Raw genomic sequence first — 23814 nt, 5'->3', positions numbered from 1 at the left:
TCAACCATTGATATCAGATCTTGTCGAGTCTGATACGCGGAGAGTGATTGGGTGATTGAGTGATTGAGTGACTGAGTGACTGAGTGATTGGGTGATTGGTTGTGACGATTGCCAATGACTAAGCGGGTCGGATCGACCAATGGGAGCACTCTGTCCTCCTCCAAGGGCTTCATCTCTGGTTCGACTTCCAAAGGCACACTTCTTCCATTTTCAATTCGCTTTGCAGCATATTCTGTTCCTCCCATACTTCTTGTTCGATATGTCTCTTGTAATGGCAGAGGAACAGACAGAAAATGCAGCAGATCACTTTCAGGGGCTGTCCTCTAACTTCCTGAAGTGGTTCAAGTCTAACCCAGGCACTCGTCTGAGCACGAAGATCACTCTTGCAGACTTGAGGTCTCGTGGCGCTGGGCGCGGCGTTTGTTCGTCTAACGAGCATTTCTTAGTCCGTTCATCTCATCTGATACTTTTACTAGTCACAAATGCCGCCATCTCCACCGGCGAGGAGCTGTTTGCGATCCCACGAAACTTAGTCTTGCACACCACCAACTCGGAACTCTATTCCAAAATTCCGGACCTCTTTGCTGAGCTTGGACCATGGGACTCTCTGATCCTTGTCCTCATCTACGAGTATCTCCACCGTGACTCCTCTCCTTGGTTTCCGTACCTTCAGCTCCTCCCCACCACCTTCGACACCTTAATGTTCTGGACGCCTGCCGAGCTCTTGGAACTTCAAGGAAGCGCCGTGGTGGATAAAATTGGAAAAGAGTCAGCGGAAGAGAATTGGAACCATACAATATTCCCAATCATGATGGAAAACGAGGCACTCTTCCCTCTCTCCACCGAGAATGCCACTGACAGACAACGGCAACTTCTACAATTGGCGCATATGACAGGCTCCATGATTATGGCATATGCATTCGATTTAGATGCTGACAGCTACGGCAACAGTGACCAAAATGCAGCAGATGAAGGAGATTCTGACCTGACAGAAGATGAAGACAATCCGACGAAAGGCATGGTGGCGTTTGCTGATATGCTCAATGCCGACGCACATCGGAACAACGCACGTCTTTTTCATGAGGATGATTTCCTGATCATGAAAGCCACTAAAGCTATCGGGGCTGAGGAGGAGGTCTTCAATGACTACGGACCCCTTCCGCGCTCAGACTTGCTACGAATGTACGGCTATGTCACCGACAACTACTCGACTTTCGACGTGGTGGAGATCTCGGCAGACTTGATTGAAAATGTCGCAGCGAGCTCAGGTATGGATCGGTCGTATTTGATTCAGAAGGTATTCTTGTCTGGCCAGGATTGTGGAAAACCGCTAACATGAAGCCAGCGCAGGGATCTTGAAAGTCTTGGTCTGATTGATGACGCTTTTGTCATTGTTAGACCCGAATCCGGATCGACGCTGGACGAAATCATCCCTGTGGATTTGAGAATGCTGATCACAGCGTTCTGCCAGCCGGGCGAAAATTTCCACCCTTCAAAGTTGAGCCAGAACGTCAAAGAGTCAAGCCTTGCGCTCTCAGAGGCATGCTTGCTTTTTACTTCAATCACGAACCGGCTGGGTGACTACAAATCATCGCTGCAAGAGGATTTAGATATTTTGGAGAAGCTCAAGTCCAAGGACAACCATCCATTGCCTGATGGAGTTTCACATAAGAGATACGAAATGGCTGTACAGGTTCGCAAAGGGGAGAAAGAGATATTACAGCAAGTCATGCAGCAACTCCGAGACTTTGTGGACGCACACACCCGGCAGATCGCCGGAGACCCTGCAAAACGCAAAAGAAATGAGATCGAAACCACAGGCCTAAGCAAGAAGAGATTGATGCCAGAACAGTTCAATTCATTCTCTACATCAGAAGCACACGACCAATGAATTTGAGAATCTTCTGATGCAAGGGTATCATACTGCCAAAATCATTTCTTTGGCTCTATTATGTACACTGACTGATGTTGTCAGAAAGAGGTGAGGATATGAAGCGACAAGCGCTGCCAAATAGCTAGCGTAAAAGCCAAAACATTGGCTAAGGCGACAGGTCGTTGAAGAGGTGGGATTGGTGAAGGACGAGCTCTGCTGGGTTCTGCCAGCTTCTGATTAATGCAACGCAGAAGGCTCTGACGCTGACGTCTGCACGCGGCTGACGAGGCTGACATTTATCATGTTGTGCGGTGGGACTAGTATTATTGGTGCTGATTTGATGATTGTTGCCCAATCACCGAAGCGGTGGCTGTTTGCACATTTTGTGATGGTGCTGCATCAACCAGCGCTCGTCTTGATGCTTGCGTATTAGCGCTGTCTGTCTCTCGGGCTCTGGAGAAGAGAAACGCTCGCTGCTTCATCAACTCGACTTGATGATCGGTTGGATCCTCCTCCACTCTTTCGTCATCCGAATCGAATTTGTACCGCTCTGCTACACGGTCGTCGTCTGCCTCTTTCGACCGGAAAGGTATTCTCCGATCAAACATGATCCGACCCCCACGCCCAACTCGCCTTCGGAACGAAGGCATGGGCACACTTGAGTCATCTCCTGCTGGTGACGCATAACGTAAAGGAGGAGAAAGATGATGGCTAGGAGAATCGACATCAGCTACGGAGTCTACCGGCGGAGATTCAGAAGCCACTGATGCAGGAGGGGTTGGTAGGTACTCGGTCGCAGGCATGGCTTGTCGAAAGTCAGAATTCGATGCAAAGAGCTTCGGAGATACTGGGGTAAGTGGTGCTCTCGTTTTGTCCACAAATCCTTCGTTCCATCTTATGTGTTTCTCCACGTTTTGTTGGATCTCTCTCTGGATGGCTTTGGCTCTCTCTGCCTGCCAGTCTTCTAGAAGTCGCATATCCTCCCCAGGTCCGCCACGACCAGACATGGGGAACCGCATTTGTGGAGACAAGCCTTGACCCGGACTGTCCACGATCTTTTTCTTCGGCTGGGAACAAGGTCAGCCTGGCTTGCACAAAGACACTTAGGTAACTCACTTTTTGGTTGATGAGGTCTTCATCATCTCCCTTTATGCCCAGTTTCCGTTTGGTTTCCTTGACGTCTGAACGTTGCTTGAAGAGCAGTTTGTCTATGCTAAGTACTTCGCTCCTCATGATCTCTCGTTGTTTGACCATGGCCATAATATGGCGAGCATCTTCAAGCTCCTTCCTCAATCGCCGCAGCTTCTCTGCACTTTGAGCATCTCTATGACGTGTCTTGCGTATTTGCCGTATTTCTCGTCTCCTGAAACAGACATAGGGATCTGCGTCGTCCGTGTCCTGACCTGTTTCAAACTTCGTGATTGTGAGTGAAAGGCTGAGAGCAAGCTGGCATTACTTACCTTGAGACTTGGTTGCAGGTTGTGGTTTGCGGAATCAAGCCTTCTCGACTTCCAGTGGTCATAAATGAATTTAGCCAGTCTTCGCACTGTCGGCGCAACAGACTCTTCGAACTGCTCTTCGAACTCTTCTAAAGGCAATACTGGAGCGTTGTCGACGGACGCATAAGGCTGCTTAGTGTGCACCGTCTCTTCGAAAAAGCCCATGACTTCTTCGAATTGGTCCTCGGTACATGGCTTCAGCTCACTTGGCAAATGAAGATTGATTTTTTGCAACGCTATCTCGTCGGCTTCGTCCATGCAATACAGACTGCCGTTACAGTGATCTTCGACCGTGGACGACGATCGAATATAGGTTGCAGGCTGCTCGAACCGTGCAGGATACAGGACATCATATTGGACATTGCTTGCTATTGTTGGCGGCGTTGGAATGTGTGCTTCCTTGAATCTTCCTCCCGTGACTGCCGCTTGTGCCGCATTTATTGCCTGCTGGAGATGGTATTCCTATGGTGTCTGTCAGCAACTGGACGAGAACAGTTTTTGTTGATATCACGTGATGCAATATCGGGTCTTGGCACATACGCTCTCCTCAGCCTTCTCAACACCGGTCTCGACTGTGGTAACACCCCTTGATGCGTCGAGATCGGGTTGTAGATCGACATCAGACTCACGAAAGATTTGCACATTTTGTTTTGGACTAAGTTTTTTGGGGCGTGTATGCCTCCCCAGAGCTCGTGTAGACATAGGGCCCTGGGTATGGCTAGCTCGAAAACTTTGTACGGTAACAGTGTGCAAAACTGAGTGCAAACGAAAGCTTAGCTCATGTAGAACCGAGTAGTGACGTTTTTAAGATAAAACTTGTTACTGGTGGCTAGTATTGTGATGATTTGTTGAGTTTTGCTTGAGGCGTCGTTGTGAGGTGGTTAGGTGTCGTTTGCCGTTGCGGTGCCGAGTGCGTGTTGTTTGTGATCCTTGCGGCGCCCCGGATATCTGGGAAAGGGGGCAACGAACAGGCGAAGAAATGCTGCCTAACTGGCGCTCGGGGGCTAAAATGTTACTAGTGCGGGGCACTGTTGGCTTAGTGAATGTGCTAATTCTTCTCCCACGGGGCCGTCACACCATCTTCACTGCCAAGATTGATGAGACCCTGCTCTACGTAGTAACTAAGGCTCTATAATACTTTCCTCCATGTTGGTTGAATAACTCTGTGCTATAGTCATATGCCCAAATACTTGTCCACAGCGATCCACCTTGCGCAAACAATTCTCTAGTCTTTGTTTGAATCTTGCGATGGCAGAGGCAAACAATGCAGCCCTGTATGAGTCTCGACGGCGGCAGATGGGTGGCTCCGAAGTTATCGACAACATTGTTTCTGGATCGAATTGTATGATTCTCTTGGCTTCCCGTGGAGTTTCGACGACATCGAGCTGATTGCAACGATACGTAGTCGACCGGGACGAGGTTGATCGGTTAAGAAAACGATTCATGAAATTGGACAAGGTGTGGCAGAATCAGCGTCATATATATCATCAAAGCTAAAGCGAACCTTGCGCAGGACAAAAATGGAACGATAGAACGAGATGAATTTCTCTCTCTGCCTCAAGTATCATCAAATCCTCTGGCAACTCGGTACGTCAGCTTTGCTCGTGCTCCGTCGTCCATGCCGCCACGGTTTCCCCGTCACTATTCCGCTATGCGCGACATGATGGATGAGCGAATACTTACACTGCTCCTCCCTATTTGCAGAATGATCGCCATCTTCGACGAAGACGGTGGCGGCGACGTTGACTTCCAAGAATTCGTGTCCGGCCTCTCCGCCTTTTCCTCCAAAGGCAATAAAGAAGAGAAGCTCCACTTCGCATTTAAGGTCTATGACATCGATCGCGATGGCTACATCTCCAATGGTGAGCTGTTCATCGTGCTGAAGATGATGGTCGGCAGCAATTTGAAGGACATGCAGCTACAACAGATCGTGGACAAGACGATGATGGAGGCGGATCTGGACGGAGATGGGAAGATCAGTTTTGAGGAGTTTACCAGGATGGTGGAGAACACGGACGTGTCCATGAGTATGACATTGGGTGAGTTGATTTCATTCCTGCTACTACCTAAAATAGGATGAGCATGTTTTTGCTGCGTGGGTGCTAATTGTAGTTGTCAGATCAATTCTAATCTTTCCGAAATTATGCGCTGTTGTCAAGAAACCACAGACCTGAAGCCAGCACGGCCTCATCACCCGTCTGCAGCCGCGCCTATATCATTCCATACGACTAGCACCACAGCGGAAAATAGGCGAATTGTCAGGTAGCGTGTCCTTGACCTCTATTCAGCACACCTCCTACTGTGCCTTCACCCTTCGCAACTCACGAGACCGAGGTTGTTTGCGCGTACCTGGCTCCCTATGTGGCAAGTGGTTATATCGTTGTAGGTAAGCCGAGGCTCAGTACTCGAGACAGACTGGAAACTGGATATGTGTGGTCTCTATACATGCTTCCTGTTTGGGTATTCGACCACAGCAGCACTGTTTCTTCGTTCTGGCAAACGTATCACCACGCTGGACGGAAGGTCCAAAGCTCGCAAGATGGTAAAATGTACAGTGGCAGGAACAGCGAGAATGCACCAATTTACAGATCATCTCGGGATCCAAGGACGGCTTTTCCTTGCCTTGAGCTTTCCGGCCTTCTTTCGCTCCACACGCCTGGCATCAAATGTCATACATCCGGCTGTAGGATAAGCTTAGTAGAGAACATCACATTGGGTATGAAGGGTGAAGTGTGCTCACCTTTGCGCAACGTTGGCTTCAAAGCCGGCTCATGCACTATCAGCGCTCTTCCCAGCGCCAACGTGATACTCTCCGCTTGGCCGGTGATCCCTCCGCCCGAAGTAAGAGCAAAGACATTATACTTGTCCATTCTTCCTGTCACCTTAAGCGCCCATAACGCGCTCTCCCGATCATGCAGCCTCGGGAAGGCCTGCAACACGCTCTTCCCGTTGACCAGCACCTCCCCATTCCCTTCAACTAGATGAACTGCAGCGGATGATTCTTTCCTGCGGCCCACACCATACGCTCGACCCTCTGCATCCAGTTTCCCTGGCGGTGGCTTCTGGATCCCCACCGCGCCCGGACGCCGGAACCTGTCTAACACTTCCTGCAGCTTAGTTGTCTGCAGCTTTGGGTGGATCTGATTCAGCCTCGTTAGCAGTTGTAGCACTTTGCTGTATCTGCTCGAGGAGACCGGCTCGTCGAGGTTGGAGCGGTAGGTGGCGAGTTTGAGCCATGGGGAGAAAGGCACTTGGTCAACAGACACGGTAGGGAGGGATTCGTATTCACGGAGGAGAGAGCGCAGGAGGAGCACATCGTCGTTGAATTGGGGGGAGGCGGTAAAGTAGGAGGGGGACGCCGGGATGATGCGCGCGGGTCGGTTGGGGGGCACGGAGAATTGAGAGTCAAGGTCTAGGGGTGGAGCGGCCGTGATGATAAGACTATCTCTTGCTGTTGCTGCTGAGGCTTCGGCATCGACGTAGGTGGAGAGAGCGTCTGGGTAGGAGGGGGTGGTTGAAAAGGGTTTGCGTTGCTGCCGGGGGTTGTGCTGGAGGAGGAAAGATGCAGGTGGGAGTCGGGCTGCGCGTTGGCGACATTGGCGACAGATGCTTTGGAACGGGAGCAGAAACAGGCCCGATTGATTTGAGGCCATGCTGCGTAGATGCAATATGGCAGACAAGGCCAATGGTAAGAGTCGTGCTGACGCTGCTAGTAGGTCAAGTCACTGACTATGAGAAGCTCTCCAAATTGGGTGCAAGAGCCCTCCGGCTGCAAAAACAGTGCCAAGCGCTGATTGGCTCCCCACTCATCAGCTCCGATTTCTGCCACCAATATTTACTGTAAAAAAAGAGTCATATCACGACATCTGTCAACAGGCACTCCAACCTCTGGCAGACAGTACCACCCGCTTTGATAGACATTGTGACTGACCGTTACAACCCATCATGTCTTTCGGAAAGCTCTACGGCTACAAGGTATGTTGCTCTCTGCTGACCGCACAATATTCTCTCGGATGAGTGGTTGTCAGAGACTGACCTATCTGTTCCTCAGGAAAACGGCCGGTCCACCGTTCTATTAGCTGTTGCAAAGGAGAACAACCTAGACATCGAGCTCGTCGAGACCAAACCTCCTGTTCAGGATCTGGAATACTTCAAGCTCAATCCTTTGGGCAGAATCCCCACCTTTGTTGGCGCAAATGGATACATCTTGACCGAAACCATGGCTATTGCTGTGTACTGTATGTCGAGCCTTGCCTTTTGCCAGCTGCCGCCTCTTCACAAGATGAGCCATATTATAAACACAGTTATCCCTGTCTGAAAATCCTGTTGACCATTTATGATTCTGACCGCACTCACAAACTGTTCCACCTGGTTGTCGCATCCAACAGTTACACACATCACTAATTATTCGTAGTCACTTCCCAGAATGAGAAGACAACACTCCTGGGCAAGACAAAGCAAGACTATGCCTCGATCCTCCGCTGGATGTCCTTCGCAAACACTGAGCTTCTTCCCAACATTGCGAATTGGTTCCGTCCACTGGTTGGACTGGACCCCTTCAACAAGAGGAACGTCGACGATGCCCGTGAAGCCACCTTGAAGACAGTTATGGTCCTTGAACAGCACTTTCTGGTACACACATACCTCGTGGGTGAAAGACCAACCTTAGCCGACCTCTTCGTTACATCTCTCATATCCCGCGGTTTCCAATTCGTCTTCGACAAGAAATTCCGTGAAGAACATCCAAACACCACGCGCTGGTTCGAGACGATTGCTAACCAGCCAACTTGGAAAGCTATGGTTGACAAGCCTATCATGATCGATGAAGCTGTCAAATACACTCCTCCCAAGAAAGAGCCAAAGCCAGCCAAACCCGCGCCAGCACCAGCCGCCAAGCCTCAGACTAAGGAGAAGAAGGAAGAGGAGGAGGAGGAGGAGGAGGAGGAGGAGGAGGAAGCTGCACCGGCTCCAAAGGCTGCAAAGCATCCTCTTGAGAACCTGCCGAAACCAACCCTCATCCTTGATGACTGGAAACGCAAATACTCGAATGCCGACACCCGTGGAGAGGCCTTACCATGGTTCTGGGAGCACTACAAGCCAGACGAGTACTCGTTGTGGCGAGTGGATTACAAATACAACGATGAGCTGACCATGACCTTCATGAGTGCAAATTTGATCGGTAGGTCATACTTCTCATGTCAATCTCAAATGCGCTAACTCATACCCTAGGTGGTTTCTTCAATCGTCTTGAAGCCTCCCGTAAGTACCTCTTCGGAGCCGCGTCTGTCTACGGTACCAGCAACGACTCCATCATTCGGGGTGCATTCCTCGTCCGTGGCGATGACGCTGTACCGGCGTTCGATGTTGCCCCTGACTATGAGAGCTATGAGTTCACTAAGCTGGACCCCGCTAAGCCAGAGCACAAAGAGTTCGTGGAGGACCAGTGGAGCTGGGATAAGCCTATCGAGGTCGATGGTAAAACGTACGAGTGGGCGGATGGGAAGGTGTTCAAGTAGACTGAACGCCATGCATGTCGACTACGGTTGAGCAGGGACGAGGCCTGAAGCATGTTGAGGTCTGACGAGACAAGTTTCACGACAGACCACGATATGATCGAAAATGGAAGGCAGTCCAAGCCATCAGATAGCTGATGATAGAACAGGTCAATTTCCATGAATAGAGAATGCAGCCTTGCACAGTGTCATTTTCAGGCAGCTATATGGAACATGATGTACCCAATGTTCGTGGGTTTGGTCATTTTACTTGGCCCCATTTCCAGACGGCACAAACACTGCGGCTGACCAGAATGTCGTATGACTCCCTGAACCGATCGATACCCTGACTGAGCCCACTTTCACAGCTCTTCTTCCCCAACACTCCACACAGGTGGACATAATCCAAGATGACTGACTGCCTTTCTTACCGCACCCCTCATCCTCACCATCTCTTTCACATGATTTCTGTCGCAGAGATATCCTGATCTTGCCGGGAAAATGTAGAATAGCAATTTTTGCATCTGTGGTTGCTGGGAGCAGGAGAATTTCGAGTTTTTGCCGGGTCCGGTTCCGGGTTCGGTCCAGCAGGGATGAGACGGTTGAGCGCCTAAGATTGTGTGTGTGTGGGGGGGGGTGGGGGGGGGTCAAGAAACTAGGAAAAAGTGACTACACAAACCCAGGGGCATATGAATGGGGGGGATGATCGAGAGGGGAAAGAATATAGGATGGAGAGAGAAAGGAGAAAGGACTTCGAAAGGAAGGTGAACGAGAAGGAGACGGAGGGGGAAGAATGGAAATCTGCGTCCCCGTGTGTGTATTCACGGTTGAACAGGTTTAATCTCGTCGAAACATTATGGAAGGGGAGAATTTGCCATGTAGCAATTTCGGCCAATACTGAAGAATGACTTCTGCGTTGCGCCTTCTGGTGAGAGAGCTGACTGATGAAAGCGCTCTTCATGCACTTCCTTGAGCTGGTTGGTGAGCGCCCGTAACCCCTGTTGCATTGCTGGGTCTACGTTCTCATGGTCCGAACAGACAGAGACCGGCGTTTCTCCCTCCCTCTTCATCTTTCGTCCTTAAACCCTATGTTGCTGATGTCATGTGGACACCACATTCCGCCCCATCCATTGATCAATTCAACACGGCATGGGCGACCTAAACAATACCAGCAGCGGCTGCTCACTGGCGCTCGAAGATTGTATCGTGGGCTAAGGGTGGGAGTACGATGAAGCCCAACACAGTTGATCTTCAAGCAGGTGTAACAAGCACAAAGGTAGTTCTGAATAAGCGTGTCTCGATTTCGTGGCCTTAAAGCTGACGAGCACTTCTTGGATGTGTGTTTTGGTTTCGACATTAAAGAAGTGATGGCTGATGAGCTTCATGTTCACAAGTGACTTGTAGCCAAGACGGACGATGATGGCCAGGTGAAGTTCGGTAGACAGGGAAGTGAGTGACATGGTTGGAGGACCACCTTTGCGTGGGCTGGATAAGAATGTCTGCGTACAAAATAAAGATGCTCGGAGGGTTAGGGTCGTTGCAAAGTGCTATGTGGGAGTGGTGTTCTGTGTATCGTCTCTGGGTGAAGTCAGCTTGACTTCTGATTGAAGATGAAGTGAGATGAGTTGGCACCAAAGGCCCCATACGTTGACGATAGGGATTGGACCTGAGATGTCTTCAACCTTGTAAACACGTATAGAACGTCTCTTTCTTGTAAATAAGTCAGAACAAAGTTGGAGCAACATAGTATAGGCTTTGACTAACAGTGACTTCAGAAATTTGTTCTCTTCCTTAGCATCACACGCACGATATCGTCTGCTCAGCGCGTCTACGCCACATATATCGGCTGTTGAATCGGCAATGACGAGGTCCTGAAACCAGTGCTCCGTTCGAGGAGAAACTTGTAGACAGGAATAGCAGGGAAAGTAGTTGACCTGAATGAGCCAGTCCTTGTGTGAACGCTCGAACTCGAGCAGAGCCGCCTGGACTTGGTCTCGCCTCACCAGGGAAGAGAAGTGGCGATTTGTACGATGAAGACATCGAAGAGCGCAGAAGTCATTGATGTAGGAAATTATCTGCAGCTGGATCTCGGTGGGAAGGGAACCCAGAGACATGGTTTCAACGACAACTGTAGGAGCTGTGATGTAGTATATTCTCATGCAACAACCATGAAGAGTTGTAGAAGGAGAAGAAATGGTCGAGCAACATACATTGGCTCAGAGAACACTTTACACATGACATCCACAATGCATTTACCTGCAGGACTTGTGGGTGCTGAACAGTGTTCCTTGCCCACCTTAACATGCTAGATAGGTGTTGATGCCCCCACTCAGGAGGTCGCTTCGCATCTGTGGACGATTAAAGCATCCCCTTGGCCGAAGTCTCGGGCATCCATAACATGCAAACTTTATCTTCTTCTTACGATCTGCTCGTGATTCGGACATTTCGAAGTGGATGAGGGTCGAGTAGATGTCTTTCCGTGTTATGAGTCTACTAATGTGCTTGTTGACGAAGATGAGGCTGTGGAGAGACTGGAAGTCAAGATAAGAGATGATTGGAGTTGGGTCCCGACCGGGAGAAGAATGAAGAGCATAACTGCCAGTGCCTTGTTGGCCAAATTTTGAGATATACTGTGCAACAAGTTGAAAAAGTACACTATTTCTCTGCTCAAGAAGTCTCAGCAATCTGCAATCACCTCTTATGGCAGAAAACTAGGCCCATGCAACAAAGTGTGCCTGTCTTACTACCTGGTTCAAGGGATGCAATCCATTTACTGGATTTCTCTGGTTAAGGCTCCATCAACTTAGAAGTATCGCAGAGATGTCGTCGTCAAACATCGCTCTCGTCGCTTGAAGAACTTCTCTTTCTCTTGTTGCTCGGCCCTGGCTTAGATTGTACTTGAGGCTTCGTCTTTCCTTTGGTGGTTGCACCTACCGTTCCGCATTCTTCTTCTACCATCTTAAAAACGAATCCTCTGGCTTCCCTTTCCTCTCCCCTCCAGGCACCCCTCTTCTTGTGGTCCTGACCATCTTGGTCAGCGACTTCGCTGCCGTTTGTCTTCCTGCGGATCTTGCCAACAGTTCTGGCATGTCGATATCCTGGATAAGCTTTCCAAGGAAACCGCCAACTTGTGACGACCTGAAATCCGGAGTGTCGTGCCAAGTCCCTGATGTTCCACAAAGTGTATGGTTCGCCGTCAAACAAGGAGACGATTACCTCTCCAGTGGCCCGTGCGTTTTCAGATTCTTCCTGATCTTGGTCGCTGTTCGAGCCCTCATATAGTTCTTCGTGATTACACCGCTCGAAAGCCTCGTACCGGTCGGAGGGCACTGGTTTTGACTTGCTGGCCAAAAGAGACCTGCACGACTCGAAGAAGGCAACAAGCAACTCTTGGTTCGCACGAACTTGCCGGTTGACGTCCCTGGAGAGTCCGCCAACGTGTGGGAAGTTGAACACTATCTTGTTATAAGGCGCGTTGTGGCGGACGGGCTTGTATTTCGGGAGATTGTTTGCTGATATGGAAGGATGAAAAGAGATATTGCTATGAGCTGAATCGTTACGGTAGTAGCTCTCTAACTCATTGGTCAAGCTTGATGCGATATTCGTGGTGGGGTGTGTTGTGTCTGACGAGGAGGAAGGGGATAAGCCTTCCCATTCCGAAGAGCTTTTGCCGTCGACCCCAATCTGTTCTATGGTCTCTTCAAGGAGCAGAGCCTGCTTCTCTGTAGGCTCCAGATATCGCTGATCGGCAGACCTGTCTAGCCCATTGTGGCTCAGGAGTTTCTGCAGGATCTCGCCAGCCTGGGGGTACTTCTGATGCAGGACTTCCTCCGAATCATAGCAGGTTGCTGTAACGTATTTGCATTTGTGATGCTCAATCAGGGACAGTGCGAAAGAAAAGTCTCCTGCAGAACAGTCAGGATGGGGAGCATAAGAGCACAGTGCCAGATTTAGGGGAGTCGATAAGGTTAATGAGGAGGAATAGGAACCGGGTTAAGATCAGTCATAGACAGGACAACTTCGGAAGTAAAAGTGTATGCAGAAAAACAATTGGCCCAGTTTTCAGTGATAGTGCCCCTGCCAAAATCAATAGAAGAAGTCAAGATGAAGCTCCATCCAAATTGATCAGCTTTTCATCAAAGTACTCACCTTCGCCGACAAGCAAGATATGATCAGATGGGCGGAACGGCACCACAGCTTTCACATGCTGTGGTTGTTTACCCTTCTTGGATGGATTGCTCGGTGCTGATTTCTTCACAGGTCCAGATGTGGAAAACTTGTTCTTAGCTTCGGAAAAGTCGTGATGGTGCCTGTGTGCTTGTCGAGGTTTTCCATGCTGCTTACCCATGGGAGTAAAGAAGGTTTTAAAAATGAAAAAAAAAGAATGGCAAGTATTGAAATCCGGCATAGGCTGCTCGGAATTGGTCTCCAGTGTGATTGGTCTCAGACACTACAGAATATTTCGCCTTGGAGTACCAATCTACTGTTAGCTCATGATGAATGGCAGTATAATCTACTCCTTACATTCTCGAGTATACGATACCCAAGACACGTCTTAGAAATGGATGTTGCGTCCTTGTCACACCGAGCTCCCTGGTCAAGCGATACCTTCAAGAAGGTCGATCAATCCAAGTCGGATCACCACAAAGTAGAACTCGAATACTAGTACAAGACTCATATTGTCGCTTTGGCGAGACTAGCCCGAGAGTAGACACCTGTTTGCTTGCCATACATAGCAAACATTGTCTATGCGTCTATACGGTGACACCAGCATCCTCAGAAACGCCCAACTCAGAGATGCATACATCCTGATCGCTACCCATTAAAAAAATCCGTTTGCTCTTTTCAACCTGTGCCAGATTCTTTCATGACTTGAAGCCGTCTCTCATGCTTTGACTGCTTGCACTGATAGGCGCAGTGTTTGACGATGGCAGAATGCCAGTCTTGGGTTTGGAGCTCTGCTTGACCTTCGACACTGCATAGACAATGCCACTGACAAAGCCCACAAAGATCGCCGACACGCTAGGAATAGTCACAGGTGCATCGAAGAATATGAGGCCAGACACAGCGATGGGAAGTTTGTTAAGTGCCCCAACCATAGAATATGTGGTGGAAGAAGTGACACGAACACACCAGGCTGACGTATAAGAGATGAAGACGGATGAAAGTCCAGAGAAGATCATAGCCATGAAGATGTTGTTGCGGGTCTCGACAGGGAAATTCTTGGCGATGTTGGCAGAAGTCCAGTCTTCCACCAGGAGAGATGCGACAAAAAGGATTGGAATCGTAAGCAGATTGTTGTAGAACATAGCTTCAGTGAGTTAGTACTTTGAGCTGCACTAGTGAATGAAATCTTACTGTCGAAGTCCTTGAAATTGGTCAGCTTTATCCTCTTGCGCATTCCAAGGACGTATGCCGCCGTGCAAAGGCAGTTAGCCAACATCCAGATGTATCCTGCATTGAGTGTTGAGATTCGTGCGGTCGCTTCAGATGTCGAAGTTCCATGTGACTCTAATGCATGCTTAATATCTGCCCATGCCGCAATGACTGAGCTCAGCACCATTAGGCCGAATGAGAAAAGCGCCATGGAAGTCACCGAGCCCCCAAACCATAACACCTCCCCATATGCGATTAGGATAATAGTCAAGTTCTTGAAAATCGTGTAAACAGGGATCGATAGAAATCGGAGCGCTTTTGTACTCGTGTAGATCATGCCGATTAGGAGAAGAGAGATTGGAAACCCTGGCATATCAAAGTCAGCTTGTCCAAAGCGGCGCACTTCCGTGATCCAGCACATACACTTCTTTGCTTCATCCACCTTGAAATCACGATAGTTGATAACCCCTGACGACTTGCATGTCTGAATTGCAACAACACAGACAATAGACTGCGGAACACCTTGTCAGCATCTTCATAACCTATTGTAGATTCTGCACAAACCTGAACACAGAGCAGGAAGAAGTTTAAGTTGTAGTCTGTACCGGATAGAACATATTTGTTGGTCACCGTCATCAATATTGAAGATGCGCAATAGCTGAGGATCGGAAGGATGGGATTGTTCGAGAGGGAGCTTGACGGTGCTGGAGTAAATCTAGGTTGTGGCGGAGGCGTAGGTGCATCGAAGACTTTGCCATTCTTTTCCCCCAGCTCGATGTCGTATTCATCTCGTTTCTTGTCATCAGACATCTTGATTTCGTAGTACGCGGTGTCCTCCTGAATCTCAAACGGTAACGGGGAATAGGTCAAGAAGCATTGACAATAGCGGTCAACAGACGGTAAGCACAGGTACACCAGTAAATTATGTGCTGGAAGATTGTTTGAAAGGAGCGCTCAGTGAAGTGAAATTGGTTAAGTGCAGACAATGTAGAAACAATCTGGAAGTCCACGAACCTGGGATGCGATTTGGGTATGGCCAAGCTTTTTCTGAAATGTCTAAGGCTCTAACTAACTAGTTAAAATTAGGGGCGTGGCGGCTGTTCGCCTATCTTCATGCAAAATCTCCTCCAACTTCAGGCATACCATGTGCTTGTTTCAATGAACCCTAAGAATTTTCATCTGATGAGGATCATAGAATATGTCTCAGTGCTAGGCCTACGGTACTGTTCATAGTATTGTCTCGCAAGTATCAACGGTAGCTGTCCTATCAAAATCTGTGAGCAACAGCGCATTAACCTGCCTGCCTTGCTTTACCAGCCGGTGCGGTGCAGTGCAGTGCCAGTTAACAGACAGCTCTTCTGCCCTTGCCAAGCCTAGCCATGGTTCATCATTATCACTGAGAATTCTGCTTGATGCTGAGCTACAATAGCTGTTCAAATAAGGCGGGGATTACTTGGGTGGCCCAATGTGTTCAGGGAGGTGCATGACCTTACTCGACGTGTCTCTAAATTGTCTCAGTGCTTTCTCGCAGGTCGAACTAAATGCCGCTGTATATGCCCATATCCACCTGGCATAGTTTCCTCTCCCTTCAAGACGAAGCCGTACTTGAGATACACCGGATAGCCCTCCATACTGGCGGCAACATATATTTCCAGTCCATCATTATCGGCCATGTCGCAACCGTACCGCATCATGAGAGAAGCGGCGCCTCGGCCTTTGTACTCTTTGGCTGTCGCGATGAATTCGAGGCCTGTAAAATTCAGCAACAGGGAACATGACTTCATGCTGATGGTATTGGGTAACGTCCATAACGAAAGTTATCAAGTAATTGAGACCTACGGTAATGCCTCCTGTCTTCCATATTTTCCTTGCGAAATCGTGCCACACTTTCAAACAACGGATCAGCCAGACTTCGGTCAACATCATCGGGAAATTCCGGCCATCTGCCTTTTTCAGGCCCTGGCTGTGGGCTTTCATTGTCGCGCGGGAGGACCCATCTAACCATTGCCACAACCTCGGCGGTGTCTTCATCAGTGACTTTGGCGAAGCGAGTTTTGGGGTCAAGTAGGGCATTTCGGTGTGACTCTTTCCACCACTCTTCAATAGCCGGAGTATCCGGCATCATTTTCGCATAGAATGGGGTATTGTGGTACGCCCGAGGGAACATCGCCGACAAAACTGGAAGGTCATCAATTGTTGCTTCGGATAGAACCAATGAACCTTTAGAATACGCCATGATTCCAATCGATGAAGTTCAAGAGTGAATAACCACTAAATAGTCGCTAGAATTGTGGAAATTTCCAGAAGGCATGAATTCAGCAAATGACTTGTTCTAATGCAATGGGATGCTCAACACGCTATTTGCTGACTGAGCGAAACTAGTTTGCTCCGATCAAATCCTTTGGCAGAAATGCCCAGACAGTGCCAACAACAGCCATTATGCTACAAGATATGATCAACATCCAATCAAGAATGCGCTCTTTCAACGGGATGTCCTTGCCAAACAACTTCAAGTAGAAAGCCACTGGTAAGATAACACAAATCGTAAAGCATAGCGTAGATCCCATAAGCGCCATAATGCTATCAAAATGCGGAAAAACAACTGCGATGACCACCATCAGAACAACCACAAGTATTCGGATCGTTATCTTGAAGATACCACGGGTGAATCCAGACATGCCCTGAAGTGGCGCATTGGGCGACATCAGACGAGGATCGAGGCCGCATAGCACTTCGATTGTGCTAATGATTGGACGACAACTGTGACGTGTCAGTAGAAGCAAATCGACTCGTGGACTTGTCATACTTTAGAGGTATCTTGGTGATAGGAATGATCGCAATCAGCACTACGATGATGATGGAAAGAAATCGTGGATAACCTTCCGCCAGTAAAATGTTGGACGTCACTTCGTCATGGATATAGTCTCCGAACATCAAAAGTCCCACAACAGCCATTGTCAGATCAAGGCTGAAGGTGAAGCCGTACGTATACCGCAAACTTCTTCCATACTTCTGCGGGTGTCTCATATCGCGGTATATGGACGGAAACACAGAATGGCCACCCCAGGGCGACATCAATAGCCCGAAGCTCAGTGGCAGCGTCGACCAATTCTCCGGAAAAAGACGTGTCACTTCAGGCTCCCGCAGTGAACCTGGGCAATGAGGTTTGATAAGTCCATCGGTGCTGACGACTGCAACCAGCATTGTGCAGCAGACGATTCCCAAGATGCTTGAAAAGGAGAGCAATCTGAGGGGCATGAAATTAAGCGGTATGAGTAATATGCCGCAAATCACCTTCCATTCTATGACTCCCCAGCCCGGAACAAGGGCATCCAAACTGTCAGCGAAAAGAACGACTAGAGCAACACATGCTGCTATCAGCTCCAAGCTGAAAAGAATTCCGGTCACGATGCGAGCTCGTGGTCCGAAACTCACATATGCAAGATCTGCATATGTGATAAGAGCTTGATCGATGTCCAGACAAGCAGTCAGTAACTTCGCAGTGTAGGAGGTGATAACAGCAGCAAACGTGAGAAACAGCAGTCCCACAATCCAGCCCGCGTAATTGATCGCGAGGGGAAGGGCCAGCAATCCCACACCAATCAAGGTATTGACTGAGTTGAAAACGGTTTGGGGCAACGTTGACTGGCCGATGATCACATTTGTTACCGTGCCGTCTTCGTTTTCAACCTGCTTGACTAGAAGCGGCGCTCTCTCGTTGTCTGGCTCTTGGGCACCTGTCAATTGCTGCTCTTGGAAAAGGCGCGCCGCATGCCTTCTAGATGATTCATTTATCCTTGAAGAAAGTGTTCCATAACTGGTGCCAAAGCTAGGATCTATTGGAGTCGCCATATGTGTTGTTTGTAAGAATAATTCATTGTTGGCATCGCTCGGAAGTCTTCCATCCAAAGGTCGACTGCCCTCTCTTCGTCCGGGATCCTTCGCGCTATCCTCATCAACACCAGAGTCAACTGCGCCATGACCTCCCGCGGATTCAAATTGTTGCCTTAGGAGAGATTCTTGTGGTCGGGCGCGCTCTGCGCCACCTAATTCAGCATAATCGTCGTCCTCCGCATCGTGTCCTATAAATGAAGTCCTGCGTACAGGTGTGATCTCGTGGAATCCTGCGGCACGTTGCCATGACCTCGCAAAATTCTCGATGCTATTTACTCCACCCGCTTGCCGTATAGAACTGATCCTGATGGAAATTGAGGACCTCCGCCTTCGCAGCCCATCCCCTCCATCGTGCTCATTCTGCTGGCGGATAGTTCGTGAATCCGAAGTTGCCGAAGGCGAAACCCTGGCTGTGCTATGAGGGCTAGTCCCGGAGACTACAGAACCAGGCGAAGAGGTACGGCCGTGATTATAGCTTTCCCAGGTTATGGGGTGATTCGAGGACCTTTTGGACATTCTGCTCGTCTGGGTAAGAAATGTAGGAGGCGCAGAGCTTATGTGACAGCTGTATGACGAAGTAAGACTTTAATGGCAGGTCGATGGATAGGCGCGGAGACTCATTCCAAGAGTTCCTATCGACTATTTCGTAGGGGCAATGGTCATTCTGCTCTCCGAGAACAAGGAAATCACCAGTACAAGGCGGAAACGAATGGATGTAAAGGAGGAGAAGCTCGAGTGATGGTATTGTTATAGCTGAGGCGCATAGGGAAAGGTTTCACAAACAACCAGGGCCTACCGGTCCTCCTCAGCAGGAAGAGGCAGAACAGTGACGGGAGAGAAGAGTTCCACACCACCAGTGACAGCCGTCCTATTAAGTAGACCTGAAGCATACTCGAAGGGGGATATTCGTACCAGGGCCCTTGACACTTACTGAAGGCGCCAACCAGAGGTGCTGACGAGCATATATGTATGCAAGTGTATCGGTGGTGCAGTGGGGTAAATTGCTGGCTCCGATAAGCCCGCCAAAAATTTACTAGCAAGAATTAGGTATCAAAAATGAAATGCCAAGGCCGCAAGGTGCTCCAGTGAGGCTTGTAGGACAGCAGTCGACGCTACACATACAGAACAAGTCGTAACAACGCTCGAGTCAATATTTTTCAGTCTTCTGGTGGCTGCCCTTTTCTTCCAGCATCTGCTTCGTTACAGAAGGGGCGTATCTGTTATCTCAATACCAGCCAGGGCCCCCGTACTTCATCGTCAGTATGAGTGCTCCGCAGCAGAACGAGGCGGAAAAGAATATTGAGATATGGAAAGTCAAGAAACTCATCAAGCGCCTGGAAGCAGCGAGAGGCAATGGAACCTCCATGATATCACTCATTATTCGTAGGTCTCATGGTCCATGGTTCATAACCTCATTCTGACAGATCGCAGCCCCCAAAGACCAAGTTTCTCGGGCAGCTAAGATGTTGGCCGACGAGTTTGGCACAGCCTCGAATATCAAGTCGCGAGTCAACCGTCTATCTGTTTTATCAGCCATCACGTCCACCCAGCAGCGTCTCAAGTTGTACACGAAAGTGCCTCCTAACGGCCTTGTTGTCTACTGCGGCGAAATTATCACGTCTGAAGGAAAAGAACGCAAGATCAATATCGACTTCGAACCTTTCAAGCCCATCAATACCTCACTCTACCTATGCGACAACAAGTTTCATACAGAGGCACTTAGTGAACTGCTCGAATCAGATCAAAAGTTTGGCTTCATCATCATGGACGGAAATGGCGCTCTGTTTGGCACACTGAGCGGCAATACAAGAGATGTGGTACACAAATTCTCGGTCGACCTACCGAAGAAGCATGGTCGTGGTGGACAGTCAGCACTACGATTTGCGCGGCTACGTGAAGAAAAGCGCCACAACTATGTGCGGAAGGTGGCCGAATTGGCTGTTCAAAACTTCATCAGCAACGACAAGGTCAATGTGGCAGGTCTCATTCTTGCGGGTTCCGCTGATTTCAAGAACGATCTGAACCAGTCTGACATGTTTGATAATCGTCTCTCAACTAAAGTCATCAAAGTCGTCGATGTGTCATATGGTGGAGAAAACGGATTCAATCAGGCCATCGAACTCGCTGCAGAAACATTGAGCAATGTAAAATTCATTCAGGAAAAGAAATTAATTGGGAAGTACTTTGAAGAGATCAGCCAGGACAGCGGAAAAGTATGCTACGGTGTGGACGACACATTGAAGGCGCTCGAGCTCGGTGCCGCGGAGACGTTGATCGTCTATGAAAATCTTGACGTTACCCGCTGGGTTTTAAAGTCATCAGATGGAGTGGAAAGAATTCTCCATACCACAAAGACTCAAGAAGCAGACCGAGAACAATTCATGGACAAGGAAACGGGACAAGAAATGGAGATTGTTGACCAAGGCTCTTTCCTTGAGTGGCTCGCTGAAAAGTACAAAGATTTTGGGGCCAATCTTGAATTTGTTTCAGACCGATCCAGCGAAGGTAATCAGTTTGTTAAAGGTTTCGGAGGGATAGGTGCCATTCTGCGCTACAAGGTCAATTTTGAACAACTCGCTGATTTTGATGACGAAGATGAATTCTATGATGGTAAGTGGAAGCTGCCATCTTTTCCTTTCATTTACTAACACCTCGCTGCAGATTGACGGTGTAGCAACCTCGCAGAGAGCGAGGAAGAATCTCCAAAGATCCAACACACGGCATCTTTGACGGCTCTTCCGGCTCGGCAAAATGCAAGTGACTCACCAGGGTCTCCATCAGCTGGGACTCCGATATTGCCGGGAAAGCGCACAGTTAAGCCACCAGCCACGCAGGAACTCGACCTTGTGCACGGTAGGACCTGATCTTCTGCCAGTCCAAAGTTGGTGTGCTAAATCCAGTATCAGGTCGTTCCAGCCTTCGCCACGTGGAAATGGTCTGAATGGAAAAACACGAAATACTCATGTCTTCAACCAGCAACTCAGTACGATATTGGAGGACCTGAGAATGGTTTTTGCGGATGAGATTCTAGCAGTGCTTCTAGTTCTGACGATGAGAGTGGTGTTAGGTATTTGGGTTGAACGAGGAAGAACATTAAATTGATCATTCACACCGGATTTGGCCTCGAGGTGTCGGAAATATATTTCCATACATCCTTCATTTGCTTAGCTTGATAAACTGGGCAGAGCTAGTCAGTCCTTACTAAAGATAGTGATGCCAGACGGAATGTTCCTAACTCAAGGCACGATGGTGGTATTTCTATCAAACTGGCATCAATTGGTCTTCCCACGACCCCAAGTTACGACAGCTCATGGCGACATTTTCAAGATCTGATATCAAATTCGTGATGGCATCCGCCTGATGTTGGTGGTGCTTTTGCTCACACTCTGCAAAGAAGATATAATGCCACGGTCGAAGTCGACTAGGTCTTGTGTTGATACTCGTAAGGTTGAAATGATGCATTTTGAAAATCGACAGAGCATCAGCGAGAGTACCTGGCGAATCGTGATCAATCGTAAACGAAACCAGGCTCTTGTAGATTCTGGAACTCCCAATGCCATTCTGTAGTGCAGATTTCGGAACACTGATGTCCGCCTTTGCCACGATGAAGAATCTCGTAGTGTTGTCTCCCTTATCTTCGATGCTGTCTGCCAGCCTCACTAGCCCATACTCTTCGGCAGCTAGGTTACTAGCAATTGCGGCACAGGTACCCGCTTCGTTTTCTGACACAACACGAGCAGCTTCTGACGTGCTTGAAGAGTCCTGTCTCACGATGTGTTTGCAATCATTTCGAGACAGAAAGGCAGAGCATTGACCCCAAGCTTGTGGATGAGTGTAGAACTTCTTGACGTGCGTCAAGGCTTCTTCAAGCCCTGATGGTCTCCAAGCATCTTGACCAGAGAGCCTAACAAGCAATTGGTGATGCACTGGCAAATAGTGCTCAGCGCATACTTTGACATCATTGTACTTCATCTGACGGTCTGCAAGTAAATCCAACAACTGCACAACAGATCCATTGCTTGAGTTCTCGAACGGTACCACCCCATATTGGTGTTGCGAGGACTGGACACCCTCAAATATGTCCGCGAACGTCGGTAACGCCTCCACTTGAATGGTAGTGTCTCGAAAGATCTCAAGAGCTGCTTGATGAGAGAAGGATGCCTTAGGGCCCAGATAGGCTGCTTTCATGCCTGATTGGATGTCGGACACTAGATGTATAGCAGGAAGGTTTGTTAGGAAAAGAAGCAGCCCTACAAAGACTTGTGGCGCATGGAAGCTAGTACTGGTGGCTTAGGCTTATCGACTACCTATTACTACAGTACCCCACAAAAAGTCTGAGTCGCAAAACGCGCTAAATGCTACCACGCGAATTTCACCACTCTATTCATTCGACTATTATGGCTCAACGAGAGCCTCTTAAGGCTATTTCTGGCAATCGAGGATATAATCAAGAGTTATCTATATGGGATCGAGCTCAGATTTCTGCATATAAGGCCGTGGGGTTGACAAATACGCAAATTGGTGGCAAGGTCTTTTGTACGCCAACAACTGTTGCTACTACCCTACAAAGAGAATGCCTGCGCAACGCAGGGCAATCGCGCCCGCGCTCTGGTCGACCCCCTGCATTATCAAGAGTTGATAAACGAAATATTCTACGTATTGTACGAAGCAATCCGAAGATTACCTATGCCCTGCTTAAGTCCCAAGCTGGGGTCACTGTTCATTCAAATACCCTCTACAAATTACTTAAGAATAAGGGTATTACCAATTGGATAGCCAAAAAAAGGCCCTTGCTTACTCCGGAAGTGGTTGCCAAACGATTTGCATGGGCAAAAGCGCATAAGAATTGGACTTGGGATCAATGGCGCAAGATAATATGGAGTGACGAATGTAGCCTTGAACGAGGCTCAGAGGCACAGCGAGTTTGGGTCTTTCGTACACTACAACAGAAGTGGGATAAGGATATGGTACAACCCTATAAGAAAGGCAAGGATATCAGCGTCATGATATGGGGTGCAATTTATGGAGATGGTCGTTCGGATATAGTCATAATGGATTGAGATCCTGATTCAGAGAAGTCAGGATACACTGCTAACTCCTATCTCGCAATTCTCAACGACTAATTGCCTCGAACATGGCAACCTGGTATAACGTTTATGCAGGATAATGCCCTTATTCATACTGCCAAAAAGATTAAGAAATGGTTTGAAGATGAGGGCATATCAGTAATAGATTGGCCGCCCTATAGTCCTGATTTGAATCCAATTGAGCACCTTTAGGCGCAACTTAAGCAGTGGATTCAGGAGCATTATCCTGAACTTAATCAAATGGGCAAAAGTGAGGAGGATTATTAACGCTTATTTCGAGCTATTCGCGAGGGTTAGGAGGCAATTAGTCAAGAAGCTATTAACGAGTTAATCAAGAGTAAGAAGAGGGAGGAGGCAGTAGTGGGGCACAATGCGGGGTTGAACTCAGACTTTATGTGTAGTCTAGATGCCGGTGCGCTGCCTCTTTCGGTTTAGCCTCGCCTGATCAGGCAACGCGCCCCCTCGCCGCTTGGGCCCGGGTATAAAGAGCCCGCTGCTCCTCCATCTCCCTCGCTGTCTCTTCCTTTCTGTCTTCTACTCCTTCCTCTTCTCTTGCTTCCCCCCAGCTGGCCTTCCACTCTGGCTTGCTGTGC

At 48.8% G+C, this 23814-nt stretch overlaps 11 protein-coding genes across 11 annotated transcripts; 4 read left to right on the top strand and 7 right to left on the bottom strand.

The window, feature by feature from the left end:
• Positions 1-259: 259 nt before the first annotated feature.
• On the top strand, positions 260-1891 carry EPUS_08396 (uncharacterized protein; the record flags this gene model as incomplete). Its single annotated transcript, XM_007807128.1, has 3 exons — positions 260-422; positions 477-1297; positions 1346-1891. 3 exons carry the CDS (start codon positions 260-262, stop codon positions 1889-1891), a joined length of 1530 nt encoding a protein of 509 aa, XP_007805319.1.
• Positions 1892-2196: 305 nt separating this feature from the next.
• Positions 2197-4074, bottom strand: EPUS_08395 (uncharacterized protein; the record flags this gene model as incomplete). The annotated part of the gene is made up of 4 exons (XM_007807127.1): positions 2197-2940; positions 2990-3271; positions 3334-3834; positions 3913-4074. 4 exons carry the CDS (start codon positions 4072-4074, stop codon positions 2197-2199), a joined length of 1689 nt encoding a protein of 562 aa, XP_007805318.1.
• Positions 4075-4620: 546 nt separating this feature from the next.
• EPUS_08394 (uncharacterized protein) lies at positions 4621-5502 on the top strand (the record flags this gene model as incomplete). Its single annotated transcript, XM_007807126.1, has 4 exons — positions 4621-4714; positions 4778-4830; positions 4886-5411; positions 5492-5502. The coding sequence occupies 4 exons, from the start codon at positions 4621-4623 to the stop codon at positions 5500-5502; spliced, it is 684 nt and encodes a 227-aa protein (XP_007805317.1).
• A 539-nt stretch (positions 5503-6041) lies between these two features.
• On the bottom strand, positions 6042-7025 carry EPUS_08393 (uncharacterized protein; the record flags this gene model as incomplete). The annotated part of the gene is made up of 1 exon (XM_007807125.1): positions 6042-7025. The coding sequence occupies one exon, from the start codon at positions 7023-7025 to the stop codon at positions 6042-6044; it is 984 nt and encodes a 327-aa protein (XP_007805316.1).
• Positions 7026-7317: 292 nt separating this feature from the next.
• On the top strand, positions 7318-8888 carry EPUS_08392 (uncharacterized protein; the record flags this gene model as incomplete). The annotated part of the gene is made up of 4 exons (XM_007807124.1): positions 7318-7347; positions 7424-7610; positions 7787-8551; positions 8602-8888. The coding sequence occupies 4 exons, from the start codon at positions 7318-7320 to the stop codon at positions 8886-8888; spliced, it is 1269 nt and encodes a 422-aa protein (XP_007805315.1).
• Positions 8889-11693: 2805 nt separating this feature from the next.
• Positions 11694-13212, bottom strand: EPUS_08391 (uncharacterized protein; the record flags this gene model as incomplete). The annotated part of the gene is made up of 2 exons (XM_007807123.1): positions 11694-12769; positions 13014-13212. The coding sequence occupies 2 exons, from the start codon at positions 13210-13212 to the stop codon at positions 11694-11696; spliced, it is 1275 nt and encodes a 424-aa protein (XP_007805314.1).
• Positions 13213-13729: 517 nt separating this feature from the next.
• Positions 13730-15050, bottom strand: EPUS_08390 (GDP-mannose transporter; the record flags this gene model as incomplete). Its single annotated transcript, XM_007807122.1, has 4 exons — positions 13730-14175; positions 14223-14606; positions 14664-14751; positions 14805-15050. The coding sequence occupies 4 exons, from the start codon at positions 15048-15050 to the stop codon at positions 13730-13732; spliced, it is 1164 nt and encodes a 387-aa protein (XP_007805313.1).
• A 704-nt stretch (positions 15051-15754) lies between these two features.
• EPUS_08389 (uncharacterized protein) lies at positions 15755-16476 on the bottom strand (the record flags this gene model as incomplete). The annotated part of the gene is made up of 2 exons (XM_007807121.1): positions 15755-15990; positions 16080-16476. The coding sequence occupies 2 exons, from the start codon at positions 16474-16476 to the stop codon at positions 15755-15757; spliced, it is 633 nt and encodes a 210-aa protein (XP_007805312.1).
• A 142-nt stretch (positions 16477-16618) lies between these two features.
• Positions 16619-18650, bottom strand: EPUS_08388 (uncharacterized protein; the record flags this gene model as incomplete). The annotated part of the gene is made up of 2 exons (XM_007807120.1): positions 16619-17000; positions 17047-18650. 2 exons carry the CDS (start codon positions 18648-18650, stop codon positions 16619-16621), a joined length of 1986 nt encoding a protein of 661 aa, XP_007805311.1.
• Positions 18651-19396: 746 nt separating this feature from the next.
• EPUS_08387 (Eukaryotic peptide chain release factor subunit 1) lies at positions 19397-21075 on the top strand (the record flags this gene model as incomplete). The annotated part of the gene is made up of 4 exons (XM_007807119.1): positions 19397-19517; positions 19566-20744; positions 20820-20987; positions 21041-21075. The coding sequence occupies 4 exons, from the start codon at positions 19397-19399 to the stop codon at positions 21073-21075; spliced, it is 1503 nt and encodes a 500-aa protein (XP_007805310.1).
• A 320-nt stretch (positions 21076-21395) lies between these two features.
• On the bottom strand, positions 21396-22322 carry EPUS_08386 (uncharacterized protein; the record flags this gene model as incomplete). Its single annotated transcript, XM_007807118.1, has 1 exon — positions 21396-22322. The coding sequence occupies one exon, from the start codon at positions 22320-22322 to the stop codon at positions 21396-21398; it is 927 nt and encodes a 308-aa protein (XP_007805309.1).
• Positions 22323-23814: the final 1492 nt, after the last annotated feature.

Source organism: Endocarpon pusillum, assembly GCF_000464535.1.
Source record: "Endocarpon pusillum Z07020 unplaced genomic scaffold scaffold656, whole genome shotgun sequence".
Lineage (NCBI taxonomy): Eukaryota > Fungi > Ascomycota > Eurotiomycetes > Verrucariales > Verrucariaceae > Endocarpon > Endocarpon pusillum.
Note: the sequence above shows the minus strand (reverse complement) of the source record. Positions and strands in the feature narration are given on the sequence as shown.